Source organism: Erinaceus europaeus, chromosome 19, assembly GCF_950295315.1.
Source record: "Erinaceus europaeus chromosome 19, mEriEur2.1, whole genome shotgun sequence".
Lineage (NCBI taxonomy): Eukaryota > Metazoa > Chordata > Mammalia > Eulipotyphla > Erinaceidae > Erinaceus > Erinaceus europaeus.
In genome coordinates, this window is record NC_080180.1 from 51,554,171 (window position 1) to 51,573,992 (window position 19,822).

General features: G+C 48.3%; 1 protein-coding gene across 5 annotated transcripts in view; it reads right to left on the reverse strand.

Moving 5' to 3' along the window:
- Positions 1-3,975: 3,975 nt before the first annotated feature.
- The window catches only part of FHIP1A (FHF complex subunit HOOK interacting protein 1A), a 263,617-nt gene continuing 247,770 nt past the window's right edge, over positions 3,976-19,822 (reverse strand). For all 5 annotated transcript variants that reach the window (XM_060178963.1, XM_060178960.1, XM_060178961.1 and 2 more), the window contains 4 exons: positions 14,098-15,243; positions 8,830-9,008; positions 8,180-8,318; positions 3,976-5,405 (listed from right to left, as the gene is read on the reverse strand). In XM_060178963.1, the coding sequence (XP_060034946.1) occupies positions 5,152-5,405; positions 8,180-8,318; positions 8,830-9,008; positions 14,098-15,243 (1,718 nt within the window). In that variant the 3' untranslated portion in view covers positions 3,976-5,151. The remainder of the gene's footprint in view (positions 5,406-8,179; positions 8,319-8,829; positions 9,009-14,097; positions 15,244-19,822) is intronic.

Genomic DNA, 19,822 nt, shown 5'->3' on the forward strand with positions numbered 1-19,822 from the left:
GACAACTGCTTATTGTCTTGAGTGCCCACTCCTGGAATCCTGAGAACCTGACTGAAGTTGTTGTTGTAACCCCTAATGGGAGACAAAGAGATCCAAGTCCAGCTCAGGCAGCTTACTTGGAACCTGACTAGATAAGCCCCAAAGTCTGTTTATAAGGCACCTCAAGGAACTCAGAAAGCTGGGCTTTTTTCTGGAGGGTGGCTTTGCATCCGTGTGGATTTCAGTCTGCTGCTCTACCTGTGGGGGAAGTTTCCGTATGCGTGAAGACACTGACATCTGTCACTGGAATCCACTATAGATGGGGCCTTGGGTGTGATGGAGAGCAGGCTTCCCAGTGACCTGAAGCAGCTCTGTGAAGTGTTGTTACTAAGGAGAAGTCTGTGTGGTTCGTTCTGGGTGGAGGGCATATCTAGCTCAGTGCTGTCTGACACTGAACAAGCCTGCTGTTAAGAGTTCGTGAGGTGTATCAAACAATGGTGATGCCAGTCCTTGTGGGCCCCCTTCATATGCAAAGCCTTGCCGCAAAGGGCCAGGCTTTGAAAGTCTGGCTATCTGGTAGGCTCTGTCCTGGCGTATGCCTCCAGGTGAAATGCCACACCTGTGTTTCCAGGTGTTGCTGGCCCAGGAAAAGGAACTAAACTCATTGAAAGCAGCTGAGCAGCAAGCCCCTCCGCTTCTCTGCTGCTGTTGCTGGTCTGGGAAGAGACTGACCTTTGTGAAAGCACATGTCCTCCAAGAGTGAGCGTGGAGGAAGGGGTTCCTGCATAGCTCTCAGCCATGACCTATGCTTGGTTCTATATTGTTCGTTTTTGTTGAATTTAACTGCATCATTGCAAGGATTCTATATAGTGGCTGTTTGGGAAAATAGAAACCACTCAATCTGAAAGGCCCTGCCATTTGCCTGTTACCAGGAGCAGCCTGAAACCTGAAACCACCACCTGCTGACACCTGCATTCATAGGTTATTGGGGAGCTAGCCACAGATCCTGCTAGAAGTGTTCCTTGATCTCTCTCTCCTGTCTTCCCTTAGTCAAATGATTTAGCAAAAAGAAAAAGGAAAGAAAAAAAAAAATCAGTGAAGACTGTCAACACAAAGTCCCCTCTTAAAACATCTCCAGGCTGGGAGGGTGCCTCCTTACACATGGACCTTTTGTAGGCTTGTCCCAGTAAAAAGTCATAGCACTGTAAGATTCACAAGTGTGTGCGCTGTGAAATTTATAATCTGGCCTGCTCAAACTTCTCTACTCAGGTTCTGAAGTGACGTCGCAAATCTAAGCTCCCTGGAAGGTTCCTATCAAACACCTGCTGGCAACCAACCGTCAGCTTTGTTACTTGTGTGGTCGATGGATGGTGAGCCGCGTTTGCTCCTGTTGTAAGACAGGAAAAAGATTCTCTGGGAGCCTCCAGGATAGGGGTTAGTCCCAGCATTAGTGCTGTCTGCCTAAGAGTCTTTACGTGTGAGTTGGCAAAATAGCTTACTTGTATAGTGATCTTACTTTACCAAGTTGGAGCCCAGCCCCCACCACACTGGAGGAAGGTTTGGTGCTATGGTGTTTTCCCCTCTTTCTGTCTCCTCTATCTGGGGGAGGAGAAAAAAGGGGAAAAAACCCAAAAACAACGGTTCAGAGCAATGCAGCCCCAGCAACGATAAAGGCAAGAGTCTGAAGAAGAGGCCAGGAAGCAGATGGCTCCCAGCACCATGTCCCTGTCCTCTTCCCCACAAAACCTCACCAAAACCCACTGATGGGAGCTCGGTGTCTCCAGCTGAACAGCTACCCTGTTACCCTGCCCTCCAAAGCAAGTAATGGCCTGATAAATGCCTCGCCATGGGGAGATTTTACGGAGGCAAAATGATCTCGCAAACAGCTCTAAGTCTTCTGAGAGCTCTTTTAAAAGCATTAAGTTTATGATGGCCATTCAAAAGAGAAGAGTCAACTCCATTCCCTTAAAATATTTCCCTGGTGGTGTGATTTAAGAATGGAGTGAGGCTGCTTTGACAGAGTTTGTAAGCCTGTCGCTTGCTGGAGAAAGAGCAGCGTGTGATTGGTTGCAGTAGCGAGGGGAGCCCTGAGACCATGCCCTTAATGACTAGAAGCTGCTGTGGCCTCAGCCCCAGAGCAGGGCCACTTCCAGGGCGAGTTCACACTGCACAGCTGGGGGACAGTGGAAGCAGCAGCCACAAATCACAGGGGCCCATGCAGGGGGTCACTGTCCCACTGTAAAGGGCTTTGCATAGATGGCTAATATGGCGGCCTGCTCAGTGGAGACAGGGCTAAGTCGCTAACTGAGCTGCCCTCAGTGAGAACTGGAGTGTCTGCAGCACAGAATCAACATCATGTCTCCTCCAAGAGTGTTTCCCATTCTGGACTTGTCACCATCACCCATCAGGTGCACAGTATCCTCCTACTGGCCAACATCAATCAGCCCCCAGATTCCTCAAGACGCACCCCTGCAGGTTTTCCTCTGGCAAGTCCCTCCCGCTCCTTGACCCACCCTAACATGGGGCTTCTGGTTTTGTAGAAATAGGGTTTCCATACTGAAAGGCCCTGGGCACAGTGCTGGAGGGGCTGTGATGAAATGAGAAACATGAATTGTCTTCCCGTTTTAAACAGAAGTCAGGGAGGGTGTTTGAGTGTGCTCCCAGCACCTCACCACGGAGTTAACAGTCCCTGCCTCTCACTCCAAACATGCCTCACCTCTTCCCTCCTTAAAGTAAGTCTATCTCTGTCAACAGCTGCAAGTGTCAGAGGCACAAAATCAGCCCCTTCCCCAGCACCTGCCACAACATTCCTAATACAGCAGCACAAACAAGAAGCACCACCAACACCTGAGATGGCAAGAAATGAAAATCAAACTGCAAAGCAAGAGGACGCAACTTCCAGATGCGACTGCAGCACTTTCTACACTTGGAAAACTCAAGCCACAAGATCAAGACCTGGGCAGTGCAAAGCTGGAGGCAAATAAATAACAGCTGAGGTCCCACTTGCCTGTTCTTTCTCTACCTCAAGCTGTTTCCGTCTTCTCTGGGGAGGTTTGTGGGCTGTGCACATACCAGGAGGTCCCGGAAAGTCAACAGCAGGTTGAGCTGCTGGGCATTGTTTGTTCTGGCTGCTTCTCTGCAGATGGGCCAGCCGTTTCTCAACACAGGTGAATTTGAAGTCAGAAATATAAAACGAATATGTATCTTTGGTTTCCTGTTTGGACTCCCAACACTGCAAGGCTAGTTTCTAAGAGTCACGTAGCCCTAACCCGACCTCCTGGCTTCCTCCCTCCACCCTCAGACCCCCTCCAGTATAAAGCTGCTTCAAGATCCCAGGAACGCACACAGGAAGTGTTTGCTTCCATATCGGGCCTGGATTAACGTGGAGCCAGTTCTTCTGGGGAAGGGCTGCTCCAGGTCTCTGCATGATGCCCACAAAGAAAATAGAGACTGTGGGGGGGTCTCCACTTCCACTCCTTGCAGAAGCTCAGCCTCCCAGCCTGCTTCTCGCCTGCCCCAAAGAAAGGGGCGGTGGGACCGAATGGCCGTAAGCGGCAGTTGTTTTTGTGGTCTCGTTTTTTTAGACACAAATATTCTGTGTGCTTCCTCCTCTTGGTGGTGGCTTAAGGAGACTCTGCCTCAAAGTATATGTATTCCTCTTGGAGCAGGCTGAGAAGCAGCATAGAGGCACTGATACATGGGGCCTTCTAATGTACCCTGTTACTCAGAAGGCAGCATGGGGAGCAGAGTGGTGAGCCACCAGCAGGCACTTGGCTTTGCAGGGCTCCCTGTCTGCATTCACATCCCAGCTCGCAAGTGGCTGAGTTGGTCCTGCTTCCCTGCAAAGTGCAACATGTTAGAAAAAGCAATCGGGGGGTAGCGCAGTGGGTTAAGCACACGTGGCTCAAAGCGCAAGGAACCACATAAGGATCCCAGTTCGAGCCCACAGCTCCCCACTGATGGGAGTTGCTTCACAAGCAGTGAAACAGGTGCAAGTGTCTATCTTTCTCTCCCCCTCTGTCTTCCTCTCCTCTCTCCATTTCTCTCTGTCCTATCCAACAACAAACAACATCAACAACAGTAATAACCACAACAAGGCTACAACAACAAGGGCAACAAAAGGGGGGGGAATGGCCTCCAGGAGCAGTGGATTCATAGTGCAGGCACTGAGCCCCAGCAATAACCCTGGAGGCAAAAAAAAAAAAAGAAAAAGAAAAAAAGCAATCAGAACTAAAAATAAGCGCCAGTGTCTCACAGATTGAATTGCTTATCTTTGCCCCCCCAACCCTGACCCTTAGCCCCCCCCTCCAATAGCCCACTATGAAACTGCTTCGCAAGTTCATCTGCTTGCTTCCCACGAAACACTTAAAAGTAACAATGGCAGTTCTACCTAAGTATATGCATCTGATTGACCAGACTCCCAAAAACCAGAGTAACTGTTTGCATAGGTTGTGTTTCATTTTGTACAAGTCTTAAATAAGACGATTGTCAGTGTTTGGGGAGGGGTATACAGGTCACAAGCAATCCCCAACCAATAAGAACATTTCCCTGCAGCCCAACTTCTCTCTGACTCTGACTTCCCAGGCGGGCAGGCAGCTGAGCCACTGGCTTTGCCTATACCATAAGGCAGCACAGGTAGGGTAGGAAATGAGGCTCGGGCATCAAGTTCAAAGGGACGTGTGACATGTGTTTGTGTGACGGGGCCCTCAGCTTGGCTCTCCACCTATAGGACGGAAGCAGAAACCTGGAAGGCAGCTAGCTGCTGAGCAGGCCACGTGCTGGTGAGCAGCCAGCCTCTGACCTGGGCTACTCCGAGAAGTCACTGAACCCCAATATTTCCTTGGTGAGTGTTTCGCACGGATGGGAAAGTAACAGCCAGAAAACTGAGGAGGGGAGAGAGAGCCAAGAAGATGGGCTCAGGGGGCAAGCAGCTCAGAGACCAACATCCTCCAAGAACATAAAGGGATGTCTCGAGACCCTCCCCTTCCACCCCCTCCCAGCCAGAGGATGTAGACAACAAACTCCCCTCCCCACGAATCAAGTATTGTCAGGAAATATCTGAGTAGAAATCTTTGTAAGCAGCTTTGCATTGAACATTCAGTCAAGACACTAAAAATCTTTTTTTAAAAAAAAACAAAACGAGAACCTCTACTTTAAAAGAAGAAGAAATGACTAGCAACAAGAGTCCTCGAAGTCCCCCAGGACCTTATAGCACAGGATGGAGTGCTCCTGGGCCAGGGCGGCCAGTTCCTTCAGGAACTCGGGGAAGAGGGCAGCTGCCAGCATGGTGTTCCGCACAGGCGGCGGCAAGCCGGGTGGTACCCCCACCATCTTGGCTCGGGGTGTCAGGAAGGGCTGCAGCACTTTGGGGGGAGCATCCAGAAGGTTCCTGCCACTGCCTGTCCTGGAAGCATCTTGAATGGGATCTGGAACCGAAAAGAAGACAAGATCATGCCTGGTGACCCTCCATCCTGTGCAGGCAAGAGTGTGTCTGAGGAGAAGGATGTGGGAAGGCCAGTCCTGGGTTCAGCTCCTGTCACAGAGTGTATGTGACAGGGGAGCTTTCTCCAAAAGCCCACCTGAAGGACCAAGGAACCAAACTGCTGAGAATGTAATTTTATCAAGGTCTGGGCAGGCGGTGGTGCAGTGATTAAAGAAAGCACTGAACTCTCAAGCATGAGGTCCAGAGTTCAATAGCGGGCATGGTACATGGCAGAATGATGCTCTCTAGTCCCCACTCCCCCTCGTCCCTTTGAAAAAATTCAAAAGGAAAAATAATTAGCTTCATCAAGAGTCCCCAGCATTACTGTATTGTATATGCCAGATTGGAACTCTGCCCTCTGTCTCTCAGAAAATAAATCCATTCAAAAAGGGCTGGGGAGATAGAATAGTGATTCTGCAGAAGACTTTCATGCCTGAGGCTCTGAGCTCAGGTTCAATCCCCAGCACCACCATAAAACAGAGCTGAGCAGTGCTCTGGTTGGGGTCTCTCTCTCTTAGTCCTTCTCCATATCTTTCTCTCTGTATCTCTTTCATTAAAGATAAATAAATAAATACATATATACATAAAATACTTTTTAAAAAGATTTCCGAGGGTCTAAGCTCAGTCTCAGAGACATAGGTCTAAGACAATACTAGCCCAAATTCTATCATATTTGAGTGATTTGCACATTTCCATCAAACCTGTATTACGAATTAAAAGGCGCAAATGCCTGGAATAATTGCTGAGCATCCCCAGCCTTCACATATTTATAGTGATCACTTACGCCCTCTTCTGTCCCCTGCTCACGTGGGCCCGTCACTCCTAGATGATCATTACAGTCAAGCTCTTCATTATTTCGGCTGTGTTTTTAGAATTCCATCCCATTTTTCAACACTCTTCCCACAGTGTTGCTTAACTACGGTACTAAAAATTCTTGACATTTATAGTACTTTTCCACATCTTGTTACCATAGTCTTTGGTGTTAAAAAAAAAAATCCCCCACTTTACTACTTTAAATAACCCTTTAGATTACAGCTCGTCACATTCAGTGCCATAAAGAACTGGAACAGTTGTTGGAGATCTGTCTGCTGCTGCCTCTTTCCAAAGAAAATCAACCGTGTATGACGCCCGAGGTGCTGACACCAGTGAAGCCCACTGCCAGCTTTGGAGGGCCCCCTCTGCACCCTTCCATCCTCCACTGCAGCTCCCCAAGGGGCTGGGTGCCTTGGGGAATGGGGCACTCGCCCTCTGTACTTTAATGTCCTCCTCTGCCAAGAGCTTCATAGATTGGCATATACAGTGTATGACTGGTGATGGGCTATAAGGACTAAATGAGTGGCGAGGCCTACAGGAGCCTCCTGGTAAGTGGCAACCAACACCAATTCAGTAGCCCATTAACTTCATGAAACACTTCCTGTTTCCACCACTAGAAGCAGCGTCTCCCCCTCCCCTCAAACACACACCCATTTTCTTTACCATTAAAGCCTTCTATGGGGGGAGTTGGGCAGGCGGTAGTGCAGTGGGTTAAGCGCACATGGCACGAAGCACAAGGACCAGCGTAAAGATCCTGGTTCAAGCCCCCGGCTCCCCACCTGCAAGGGTGTCGTTTCACAAGCAGTGAAGCAGGTCTGTAGGTGTCTATCCTTCTCTCCCCCTCCTCTCTCCATTTCTCTCTGTCTTATCCAACTATAACGACATCAACAACAATAGCAGTAATAACTACAACAACAATAAACAACCAGGGCAACAAAAGGGAAAATAAATATTTAAAAAAATTAAAATAAAAATAAAAGCCTGCTATGGTTTTAGGCCTTGGGTTCTTGTGTCTTCTCTCCTTTGCCAGACTTTGGGGTGTCTGAGATCTGAGCCCCTACCTGTTAGGGCCCCTCATGACCCCCATCTCACCCCCACAGTTACAGCGGAAGCTAATTGATATTTGTGCCCTGTCAGGCCTTCCCAACTGCGGACAGGTGAGGTGTGAGCAGGGCCAAACTTCATTTACGTTTGAGGACGCCAAGAGAGGGGGCTGAGAGATAGCTCATCCAGTAGAGTGCACACTGTGTCATGTACAAGGACCCAGCTTTGAGCATCTGGTCACTATGTGAGAGCACCATGTAAAGGGGACACTTCACAAGCAGTGAACAGTGTTGTGGTGGTGTCTCTCTGTCTCTCACCATCTTAAAAATAAAGAGTCCATTAGGAGTGGTGAAATATTACAGGTACAAAGCTTCCACAAAAACTGGTGGGAAAAAAAAAATCACCAAGAGAATGGGGCAGAGGCAGAGAGAGAGAGAGAGAGAGAGAGAGAGAGAGAGGGAGGGAGGGAGGGAGCCCAGCAGGCAAAGCATAAGCCTCACCATGTGCAAGGGCCTAGGTTCAGTCCCCAGCACCACATGGGAAAGCCATGGACAGCACCTAGGGGAAACTCCATGGACTGGGGAGTACTGCGCTGGTTACTTTCTCTGTCTTCTTCCGCCTACTCTCTGAGAACACAGAATGATAAAACTGGGCCAGAGAGGCTTCCTGGTGCACTGTGAAGGTATAAGGCCCTTGGCTCATTTGCTGGCTGGCACCACATGAAAACAAAAGTAAGTTAGAACATGAAGAAGAGGTCTCTCTCTGTTTGGGTGAAAGTGGAAACTAGAATTAGATGCTTCGGGGGCTAGGAGCTTCTGGGGAGCCACACAGGAGGCGAGGAAATGGGGGAGCCTGGCTCACCTTTGGTCAGTGACTCAGGACTCAGGTCTGACATGTCCACCCGGAAGAGCAGGTATTGCTGGGCTTGTATTAGGAGGCCTGGGAAGTCTCTCTCCACAGATGCAAACTGTTCAATCTTGTTTTTCACAGACGCCAGGACCTGCCCCAAAACAACATTAACACTGTTGAGCTCCCCACAGGGATCCCACCCTCATCACCAACCGACCATCCAGATGCAGCCCTCAGCATGGGAAATGTGCTAACATTAGGCATTTGCCTGTTTTTTCCTTTATTTGGTATTTTCTGAGCCTTCACTACTCTGGGTCTACTTTATCAGACAGAAAAAAGAGAGAGAGAGAGACATCACAACATCAAAGCTTCTTCCAATGTGATAAGGGCTGGGTTCCCACCTAGGTTGTGTGCCTGACAAAGCAGGTATACGATACAGGTGAGCTATTTTTACCAGTCGGCATTTGTCCGTTTTTCACTGCCTGGGTGTTCTTAGGGAGGGAATGAAAGCTTTGCGGCCTGTCCAGAGTGGTTTAGACAACTAGAATAGCAGGGCAGAGGAGGAATGCAAATAATCAGAGCAGAGGGTTCTGTTAGTTTCAAACAGCAAATAGCTAAGGGAGGGCAGTGAGCTCAGGGGCACCCACAGACCCTGCAAGTACCTGGTAGAGTGAACGCACGCTGGGCTGGAAGACCATGTTGGTGTTGAGCAGGAAGGAGCGCAGGAGGGGCTGGGGGTAGCTGGCCAGCTGCGTGATGATGCCGATGAGCAGCAGGTTGACGTGCAGCGAGTTCTCCAGCATGTTCTCCAGCTTGGATAGGACCACACTGATGAACGGGCCTATGGGGGGAGCACAGGCGTCAGGACTGCCCAGCACAGGGCCTGGCTGCTGGGGCCATGGTGGCCTGACCAGCATAGGCCCTGGGGGCACCGACCACATGCAGACACAACCTAAAACCCAGCTTGGGACATGAGCTATCAGAAAATGGGGGTAGAGTAATGGGCATGGGCGTCAATACTTGAACTCTGTGAGCAGCTTCCTATACTTGGGAGGTGAGGTTCACCTGGGCCTCGAAAAGATGAGAAAAGCATGATCGGAAGAGAAAACACAAGTAGAACCTAAACTGGAGTTGGTGTATTGCACCAAAGTAAAGGACTGGAGTGGGGGTGAGGATACACATCCTGGAAAAGGATGACAGAGGACCTAGTGGGGGTTGTATTGTTGTGCGGAAAACTGAGACATGTTATGCATGCACAAACTTGTATTTACTGTCGACTGTAAAACATTAATCCCCTAATAAAGAAAATTTTAAAAAGAAACAGAATTCTGTAAAAAGCAAGTCAATAAGCAGATCAGTAGTGATATAGAGATTTTAAAACAATCTCCTCACACCAAAAGCTTTTCTTTATTGTTAAAAATAATCATGTCAAGTGAGGTAAGTCAAGATGAGAAGGATGAATATTGGATTATCTCACTCACAGGAGGACAGAAAGGAAAAACACAAAGTAAAGCCTGTATTGGGTTTGGTATATTGCACCAAAGCAAAGGGCTCTGGGGAGAGAAAATGAATGAAAGAAAGGAGGAAAGAAAGAGAGAGAGAGAAAGGAAGGAAGGAAGGAAGGAAGAAAAGATCAGAAAATGTAGTCCAGGAGGTGGCACAGTGGATAATGCATTGGAGTCTCTATCATGAGGTCCCGAGTTCAATCCCCGGCAGCACATGTACCAGAGTGATGTTTTTTTTCACTCTCCTCCTAACTTTCTCATGAATAAACAAGTTCTTTTAAAAAAGGGGGGGTCAGAAAGTGATTTTATTTTTTTAATATTTATTTAGTTATTTATTTATTTAAGACAGAGAAATGGAAAAGGTAGGGAGAGATAAGGAGGGAAAGAGACAGAGAGCCACTGCCACCCAACTTCACCATTCATGACGTTTCTCCCTAAAAGTGGACCAGCGGCTTGAACCCGGGTCCTTGAGCACTGTAATGTGTGCCCTTAACCAGTGCACGACCACCTGGCATTTAATTGATTAATTAATTAATTAATTTTACAAGGATAAATGCTTAATTCTTTATTTTAGAGAAAGACGAGTCGGGGAGAGACCTATAGAGAGAGGAGACACTGAGCCCCCCCCCCCCATCTACAGAGCTCCTCCAGGCCATCCGCGGTGCTCCCGTGTGGGGCTGGAGCATAATATCTGTTATCTGATGTTATCACTTGAGTGACAGGCTAGTAGGTCAAGGCCAGCCAGCAGACTATCAATATAATCCACTAGTGACAACCTCTAGGGCATGTACAATACGGAAAACATTAAATGCTTCAAATTCTCATTTAGTGATTGTTATTATTCACTTATTGGCTAGAAACAAAGAGAAATTGAAGTGGAAGAGGGAGATAGGGCGAATGAGGAAGCTGGGTAATGGCGCACCCGGTTAAATACACGCATTACCATGCACAGGGACTAAGGTTCAAGCCCCCACACCCCACCTGCTGGGGGGACATTTAATAAGTGGTGAAGCAAGTTTGCAGGTGTCTCTCTTTTCTCTCTTCCTCTCTATCTCCCCCTCCCCTCTCAATTCCTATCTGTCCTATATAATAAAAATAGTAAGGGGGAAAATATAAAAAAGGAAAAAATGACCGTCAGGAGCAGAGGATTCCTAGTGTTGGCACTGAGCCCCAGTGATAACGTTGGTGGCAATTTAAAAAAAATTGGAAGAGGGAGAGAAAGAGAGACACCGGTGGCACGACTTGACCACTCATGAAGCTTCCTTCCTGCAGGTGGGGACCAGGGGCTTGAACCCAGATATTTGTGCATGGGAACATGTGCACTCAATGAAATGCACCACCAGCCACCCTCCTTCCCAAACTCCCACTTACTCGTAGTTTATTTCTAGCACTTAAAAAAAGAAATAAAAGAAGCAGTTGCTAGAAGAAACAGGAACCCAGCTGAAAATCAGAAAACTCAGCTACAACTCGGAAAGCCACAGGTGTGGACTGTCCCTTTTTTCCCATGGTGACAGATAAAATCCCCACCCATGAAATATTTAATTTTCAGGGTGAGTGGGATAACTCCCAAGGCCTCCACCCTGGGAATCACTTTTCTCCCCAAGCTCCTCCTCTCCACCTCAACCACCCCTCCTGCTTCCCAGTGTATAATTTACAAAACACTGACATTATCTAAGCAGATTTTGCGTGAGCTGATTTTTGTTTGTGCTAACTATTCTCTGTTCCCTCAGCTGACGTGTTTCCCAGGGATGATTCTTCTGGATGAGAAGCTGCTGTTCGAAGAGCAATCTTCACTAGCCCTGGAGGGCCCTGAAGTGCTGGGGAACTCTGCAGACAAAGCTAGGGTTCCCGCTGGGTGGGAGTGAGGAGGGCAGGCCTCTGGGCAAAACTGCCACCCCCTTGAGATGGCCTGGGCCCCTGCCCTCCTGGGCTGGGGAAAACCAGATTATCTTATCCTTCTTATTTAGGATTGACTGACTAGTTGGATTTTAATTAAAACGCATTCAAACCAAAATGTTATCTCACCTCGAGCCTCAGCCCTTTTAACTGTGGAATTAAAAGCTTTCTCCCTCCTTAAATAAGTGTTCGGGCTTCAGCAAACAGACAAATGAATGTCAGAGGAGGGAGTAGCAGTTCCTTGAAATTGCATCACATCTACTGGGCTGGAGCAGAAAATAATGGGATTTTTTTCCATCTGTGGGAACCAAGGGGTGGGATTCCGCTCTCCCCTCCTCCCCCAGATGCCCCGCCCTTTTTTCCTTTTCTTTTTTTCTTTGCCTCCAGGGTTATTGCTGGACCTCGGTGCCTGCACCACAAATCCACTGCCCCTAGAGACTATTTCCCCCCTTTTTGTTGCCCTTGTTGTTTTATCGTTATTGTGGTCATTATTATTATTGATGTTGTCTTTGTTGGATAGGACAGAGAGAAATGGAGAGAGGAGGGGAAGACAGAGAGGGGGAGAGAAAGACAGACACCTGCAGACCTGCTTCACCACCTGTGAAGCGACTCCTCTATTGATGGGGAGCCGGGGGCTCGAACCGGAATCATTATGCCTGTCCTTGCACTTCCTGCCATGTGCGCTTAACCCACTGTGCTACCGCCTGACACCCCAGATGCTTCCTCTCTGCCTGAGGGAGATGAGCAGCAGTTGAGGTGAAGATGACACCCTTCCCGAGGTGGGTGCTGTCATGCACAAGGACCTGGGTTCAAGCCCCTGGTCCCCACCTGTAGGGGGAAACTTCACAGGTGGTGAAGCAGGGCTGCAGGTGTCTCTCTTTTTCTTTCCCTCTATCTCTCCGTTCCTCTCCATTCCTGTCTATCTCAAAAGAAAAGAGAGAAAGTGAGGTAGGGAGGGAAGGAGAGAAAAAGGAAGGGAAGGATGGAAGGATGGAAGGATGGAGGGAGGGAGGGAGGGAAGTGAAAGCCTCCAGGAGCAGGACATTCCTCATGCAGGCACTGAACCGAAATAACCCTGGTGACAATTACAGAAAACATGACCTTCCCACCTTACCACACCCAGTCATCCCAGGGCAAACCAAGCACCACTAAGGGTCAGGAAAGCCATGCCAGATGGCTGGAGCCAGGGCTCCCCATGGGCCAGACTCCAGGGCCACTATGTATCCTTCTGTGGGACCAGCTCCCTTGCTACCCCACTCAGGGCTCCCACAGCAGCCTCTGCAGAGTGGGAAGAACCCTGGGGGCCAGTTCCCCATGTACCACTGATTTGCAGGTGCAGACTGTACACTACCCTAATGCACTACCCTAATCCTTCACCCAGCCCACCAACCCAACGTCCTACCAGACCTTCTCCTGTGGCTCTTTTGTGACTTCCACCTGCTGTTGGGTGGGGGTGTATCATAGAGCCATCCATTCTTTACTAGAGAACTGAGTTTTAGTGGGGGCTCTGCTTGGATTAGGGTGAAGATTGTGTGATGACCTGAAGCAAGCTTCAAAATCATTTCTTTTTTAAAATTTTATTTGTTTTATTTGATAAGACAAAGAGAAACTGAGAGGGGAGGGGAATAGAGGGGGAGAGAGACAGAGAGACAGCTGCAGCATCGCTTCACCACTCAGGAAGCCTTCCCCCCTGCAGGTGGTAACTGGGATCTCAAACCCTGCTCCATGTTCATACACTTAACAGGTGCACTTAACCCAGTGAAATCAGCTTCCAGACAAAGGTGCCAGAAGCCTGACGTGTGTACACAGCTACATTTATTCTGCAACTATCCTGAGCACCTACTATGTGCTCGGTTCACTGTTCAGCTTCTGGGGGAAGAGCAGAGGACAAACCAACACCTGCATCTTCATAGAGCAGACATTCCAGGAGGTGTGGGAACAGTCACTCCCTTTCTATACGCACACACACAAATGCTAGAGAGAGGAGCAAATTACATCAAAGGAAATGAGACTATTAACTAATGAAACTGGGTTTCTTATACGGTTTAATCAGACCTGTGACCTTGACTTGCAAATTCCCAAATAGTAATAATGAACCTCCTGTTTACTGGAAAATAAAACCAGAAGGTCACTGCAAGGTGACAAGATACAGGGGCTGAGTGCTGGCATACCCAGTAGCGTGTGTGTTATCATGCTCAAAGACCAGGGTCCAAACCCTGGTTCCCATCTGTTGGGGGAAAGTTTCACAAACAGTGAAGCAGGGCTACAAGGGTCTCTCTCCCCCCCATATCCTCTTTCCCTCTCAATTTCTCTCTCTTTCCAATAAATAAATAAAATATTTTTTAAATGACAAGATACAACAAAATGGAAATGAACCCCTTGGCTGTGTTCTCTACAGAAATCCCCTCCCTGGGGCGGGGGGGGCGGTCTGTCCAAGGTGTACCTTACCTTTGCCTAGACTACTGGCCTCTTGCAATAAATGTAAGCACTTTCAAAAGCACAACTCACAAAGCAAATCAAGACCATCACCTGTGAACGGGGTATTCTGAGTCCTCACAGGCTGGCAACCGGCAAAGGCTGTCTCCTCTCTCACCCCGAATGGGGACGGCAGGGCCTCCACGGCAGGTGTGTCCACTATAAAGGAGTCAAAGTCCTCCTCCTCTTCCTCCCCCAGCCTCTGCCTGTCCTCCTCCTTCTCTCCTTTGCTCCCTTCTCCCTTCCCTTCTTCTGCAGGAAGCAAAGGCTCCTGTGAGGAGGAGTTCTGCTCCATCAGGCCCTCAGTGCCAGAATCCAACTCCTTTATAATGTGGTCGTACTGGGCCATGAAGTCCTCCCCATCAGGACTGTTGGCAGCGGGGTGCAGGCTGTGCTCTGCCTGGGACGTGGGGGCTGTTGACTCAGAATCTGCTTCTGGGGTGCCCTCAGAAGCCTCTGCTTTGGGTCCCTGGGGCGCATTCTGAAGCAGGTCCAAACCATCTATCTTCTGTCCCTCCTCTGGCTCCATGTCTGGCTGAAGGCTGGACAGGGGGCCGTTGTTCACAGGGGGATGCTGGCCCTCGTGCTGGGCTGGGTTGGGGGGACCTGTCTGCTCCCCCTGGGGTCTGCCACTATCCTCAGAGTCCTTCTGGGCGCACAGCCTGTATACCATCACGTCGTCCTGGAAGTCCGACTCTTCGATGTAGGAGCCTTTGAAGAGCAGGATGGCATTCTTCTTCATCTCCTGGATATGTTTGGGGGGGTCAACGGGCGCAGGTGGGTCGTCTTCGGGCCCCGGGGAGCCTGAGGAGATGCCAGTGTCGTAGCTGTCGTCCCACTCCAGCTCTGTGTGGCTCTTCTCCTTCCCGGCAGCCAGTGGAGGCACCGGCTTCCTAGGGAGCTGCTGGGGGAGCCTGAAGGGGGAGCAGGCGGGCTGGGGGGCACTGTCTTCTGCCAGACTCCGGAGGAAGGTCTCAGGGTCAGGGGCATCTCCATCATACAGGGCCGACCAAACACGGCAGTCCCTCACACAGCGCAGGATGTTGGTGTGGGCCTCCCAGAGGTACTGCAGGTAGCTGATGTCCAGGGCTTTGCCGTATTCTACGATGCAGGCTGTCGGGGAGCAGGCCATGGGGGGCACCTGCTGCATGGGTCCTGCCTCAGGAGGGGGACACAGGGCAGAGCTGGCCCCTTCTGAACCTAGAAGGGAAGGACAAATGGAGGGAACAGGGTGTCATTCACCCAACCACCACCAGGACTACAGCATCTGCTGCTTTGGCTCTAATAAGTTCTGACTAGCTGCTGTCTGCATGATAATTAAACAACAACAACAACAAAAAAGTGTAGGTGAGGGAGGCTGGGCAGTAGTGCACCTAGTTGAGTGCATACATTACAGTGCACAAGGGTTCAGGGCCTGAGCCCCCACCTAGGGGGGCAGGGTGAAGCAGTGCTGCAGATATCTCTCCCTCTGTCTCAGTTTCCCTGTTTCTACCCAAAATAAAGAAAGGAAGAAAGAAAAAAAAATATTTTTAAAGGGGGATCAGGGGTGTTACAGCTGGCAAGACAGCTCATTTGGGCGGTGCAACTGCTTTGTTATGCACGAGAACCACATTTGAACATGGGGAGACTTTGGTACTGAGTTTTCTCTCTCTCTCTCCCGTGTGTGTGTGTGTGTGTGTGTGTGTGTGTGTGTGTGTCGTTCTATCTGAAAAAGGTTGACCTAGAACACTAAAATAGTAAAAGGATTAAAAAAGGGGGGGGAGGTGGGGGCCTACATTTTAAGAACAGAACAGAAACTCTATCCTCAAAGATCTAAACCCAAGATGGCCAGGTAGAGGCCAGATGACAGGCAGCTATCATTCAGTATCAGCCACCAGAGAAGTTTGAGCTAATCACCTCCATCTTTGTACTATGTGTACTTAACTGGAGGTACCATTGCCTGGCCCCCATCATCTCCATCTCTGAGGTTGCTGAGATGATTAAATTACAGCAAGTATCTAATATAGTACCTGCCACAGTGATGGGTCATAACTTCAGTTGTATTTAAACTTGGATTCAGAAACAAAACCCCTGTAAATGCAAGGATTAGAGAACCAGATTTTCTCAAAAAAAAAAACAGTGGTTTTTCTGTTTGTTGTGTTTTGTCTTAGAAAAGTCGATTAATTCTTTCTGCTTCCCTGGGACTATGGGATGTTAATATGCCTCTTGGTAAAGTCACGTGGTCTTTTCAACTGGAGAGTGTGTCCCATGTTCGGATGTGACACTCTGCCTTTGGTGTTAAAGGCTGCAATCACATAACTGAAGTGGCTGTCAAATTATTTTCATTCAATTTTCAAGGTTTATTTTAATTTGATAGGACAGAGAGAAACTGAGAGGGGAAGGGGAGATAGAAAGGGAGAGAGACACCTGGAGCACTGTTTCACTGCTTGTCAAGCTTCCTCCTTACTGGTGGAGACCAGGGGCTTGAACCTGGGTCTGTGTGCATGGCAACATGTTAGTTCCACTGGGTAGGCCACTTGCCAGCCCATCTGCATTTGATTTTATTTTTCTCCTTCAGGGATGATAGGCCAGGAGAAGCTGCATCGCCACCATGTCTTAGCGTTTTCTGAGTGGTGGACGCTCTACCCACACTGTCCGATATAGTCTTCACACCAACCCATACTCCACAGCAGGTCTTACTGGCTCCACTGAGAGGTGGGAAACACCACTTCTCAGCCTTTTGACTAAGATCAAGTGAGAGGTGGGAAACAGGCACAGAGATAAAACTTCTCCCAAACAGTCAGAGGCAGAGCCACAACTCAAGTGCAGAATCCCCAAGACCAACACCAGGCACTACATTTTTGTAAGCTCCTCGTCTCTTCATTATCTAAGTATCCACCAGGTGGGACCAGAATTGAACCTTTAAGAATAAGCATTTTCATTCAGGTCATTAGGGTAAACAATTCAATTTGTATGGCTCTGCTGCTAAGAAGATAATATTTCTCTCTTATCCACTTTCAATAAAAGGACATTGAAAACTACTTCTAGCAACGTCTATTTAACACTTATGAACATGGCAGGCAGCCTTGTAAGAGCTGTTTAGTCCTAGCTCACTTATCCTCAAAACAATCTTTCAAGGTAGGCGCTATTATACAGAGGAGGAAAAGAGCTTGGAAAGCTTAAGAAATTTGCCCCGGAAAGCTGCAGAGTGGGTTTGCATGCATGGCGCCATGAGGTCATCCTCAGTGTCTTGTATGCTAGAGCAGAGTGATGCTCTGGCCTGCTATGTATTATTTCTCTCTCTCTCTCTCTCTCTCTCATAAAAGTAAATACAGGGGGTCAGGCAGTAGCACAGCGAGCTAAGTGCACGTGGTGCAAAGCACAAGGATCCTGGTTTGAGCCCCTGGCTCCCCACCTGTAGGGGGTTCACTTCACAAGGTGGTGAAGCACATCTGCAGGTGTCTTTCTCTTCCCCTCTCTGTCTTCCCCTCCTCTCTCCATTTCTCTCTGTCCTATCCAACAAGGAATGACATCAACAATAACAATAATAACCACAACAAGGCTACAGAAACAAGGGCAACAAAAGGGGGAAGAAATAGCAAATACAGTTTAATATATATAAAAACATTTATAGCGGGCTGGGTGTTATAGGTCTGCTGGTAATACAGCGGTTAGGTGCACAGCGGGTTAAGCGCACATGCACAAAGTGCAAGGACCAGCACAAGGATCCTGGTTCCAGTCTCCGGCTCCCCACCTGCAGGGAGCTCACTTCACAAGGTGGTGAAGCAGGTCTGCAGGTGTCTATTTTTCTCTCCCCCTCTCTGTCTTCCCCTCCTCTTTTGATTTCTCTCTGTCCTATCCAACGACAACAACAGCAATGGTAACAATAACGACAACAACAAGGGCAACAAGGACAATAAAAATGGGGGGAAAAATGGCCTCCAGGAGCAGTGGATTTGTAGAGCAGGTACTGAGCCCCAGAGATAACCCTGGGGGCAAATATATATATACTGGTTCAAGCCCCTAGCACCGCACCTTCAGTGGGGGAAACCTCACAAGCAGTGGAGCAGTGCTGCAGGTGTCTCTTTTCCTACCCCTAACCCCTATTTATTTCTGTCTCAATAAGAAAAACAGGGAAAAAAATGGCTATCTGGAGCAATAGAGTCATTGTGCAGGCACCAAGCCTCAGGGATAATCCTGGAGACAAAAGAATGATAATAAAATAAGATAAATATATAAGTATGTATGAGTGGGTACAGAGAGAGAGAGAGACACGAGTGCACGCACACACACACACACACACACACACACACACACACACACACACTCACACACACACAAAGATAGTAGCAAAGTTAAGATTCAGGTCAGGATTCTGGTGCTGGGAGGTAGTTCACTGGCCTTTGTAGGCAGGAGATTCTGAAGTTGAGCCTCAGCACTGTATATGCCAGGGTGATGTTCTGGCTCATCCTATCTTTCTAATCTTATTTAAAAAATCATTTATGGGAGCCGGGCAGTAGCACAGCGGATTAAGCACATGTGGCGCAAAGCACAAGGACCAGCATAAGGATCCCAGTTCGAGCCCCCGGCTCCCCACCTGCATGGGAGTCGCTTCACAGGCGGTGAAGCAGGTCTGCAGGTGTCTATCTTTCTCTCCCCCTCTGTCTTCCTCTCCTCTCTCCACTTCTCTCTGTCTTATCCAACAACAATGATATCAATAACAGTAATAACTACAACAATAAAACAACAAGGGCAACAAAAGAGAAAATGAATAAATAAATATTTTTTAAAAAAATCATTTAACCAGATCAAATCAATGGGGGTTACAGTCAACAATATTTATACACTTTTCCCATATTTGGGAGCTACTCTCTTCCCTGATCCAGCTTTCTATTCCTTTTTCCATCCATGACATCATCTCCCTAGACAATAACTTGGGTCCATCTGCATATCAGATGTCAGACTCAGGCAAAAACTAATAAAGTCACAGGCCCTTTGGAATATACTTAAAAGAGACCTACTAGCTATTTCCAAAACGGAAACCCCAAATATTCATCTGCAATATTTCTTAATATTTATTTTCCCTATTGTTGCCCTTGTTGTTGCTTTTTATTGTTGTAGTTGTTGTAGCATGTGTGCTCAACCAGGTGCATTACCACCCAGCCCCTTGGAAAATATATACAGCTTAATGTACTTGCCACAGAAACAATTCATTCCATGACACACTATATCTCTAATGTACAGACTAAGAGCCAGTAAATTTCTTATTTTTAAAAAGATATTTTAATTAATTTATTATTATTGGATAGAGACAGAAAGAAATTGAGAGGGGAGGGGGAGACAGAGAGTGAAAGAGGCAGAGAGACACCTGCAGCCCTACTTCACTGCTCAGGAAGCTTTCCCCCTTGCAGGTGGGGACCAGGGGCTTGTAAGCGGGTCCTTGCCAACTATAATGTGTGCACTTAATCAAGTGCACCACAATCTGGCCTCAAGTCAGTAAATGTCTAAGAAGTCTATTTATACCAAATATGCTGATATTCTCTTAATCAAGTAGCCCAGCTCTAACACATCTTTCTTATGAGGACTGAACAATGAACAGAACAAATGGCACTGCTAGGAGGGGACATCAGGACAGACTGTGAGCTGAGTGTCACACTGGACCCTTCCCTAGTGACACACAACAGGCAGGATGTTCCTAACGGGAACAGCCTCTGATCCCTGAGATGCACGGATGTTGTCTTGTTTCAGCTGCCAGCCAGAGGGTCAGAGCTGCCACGTGAGGCATTTGAACTTGACATGT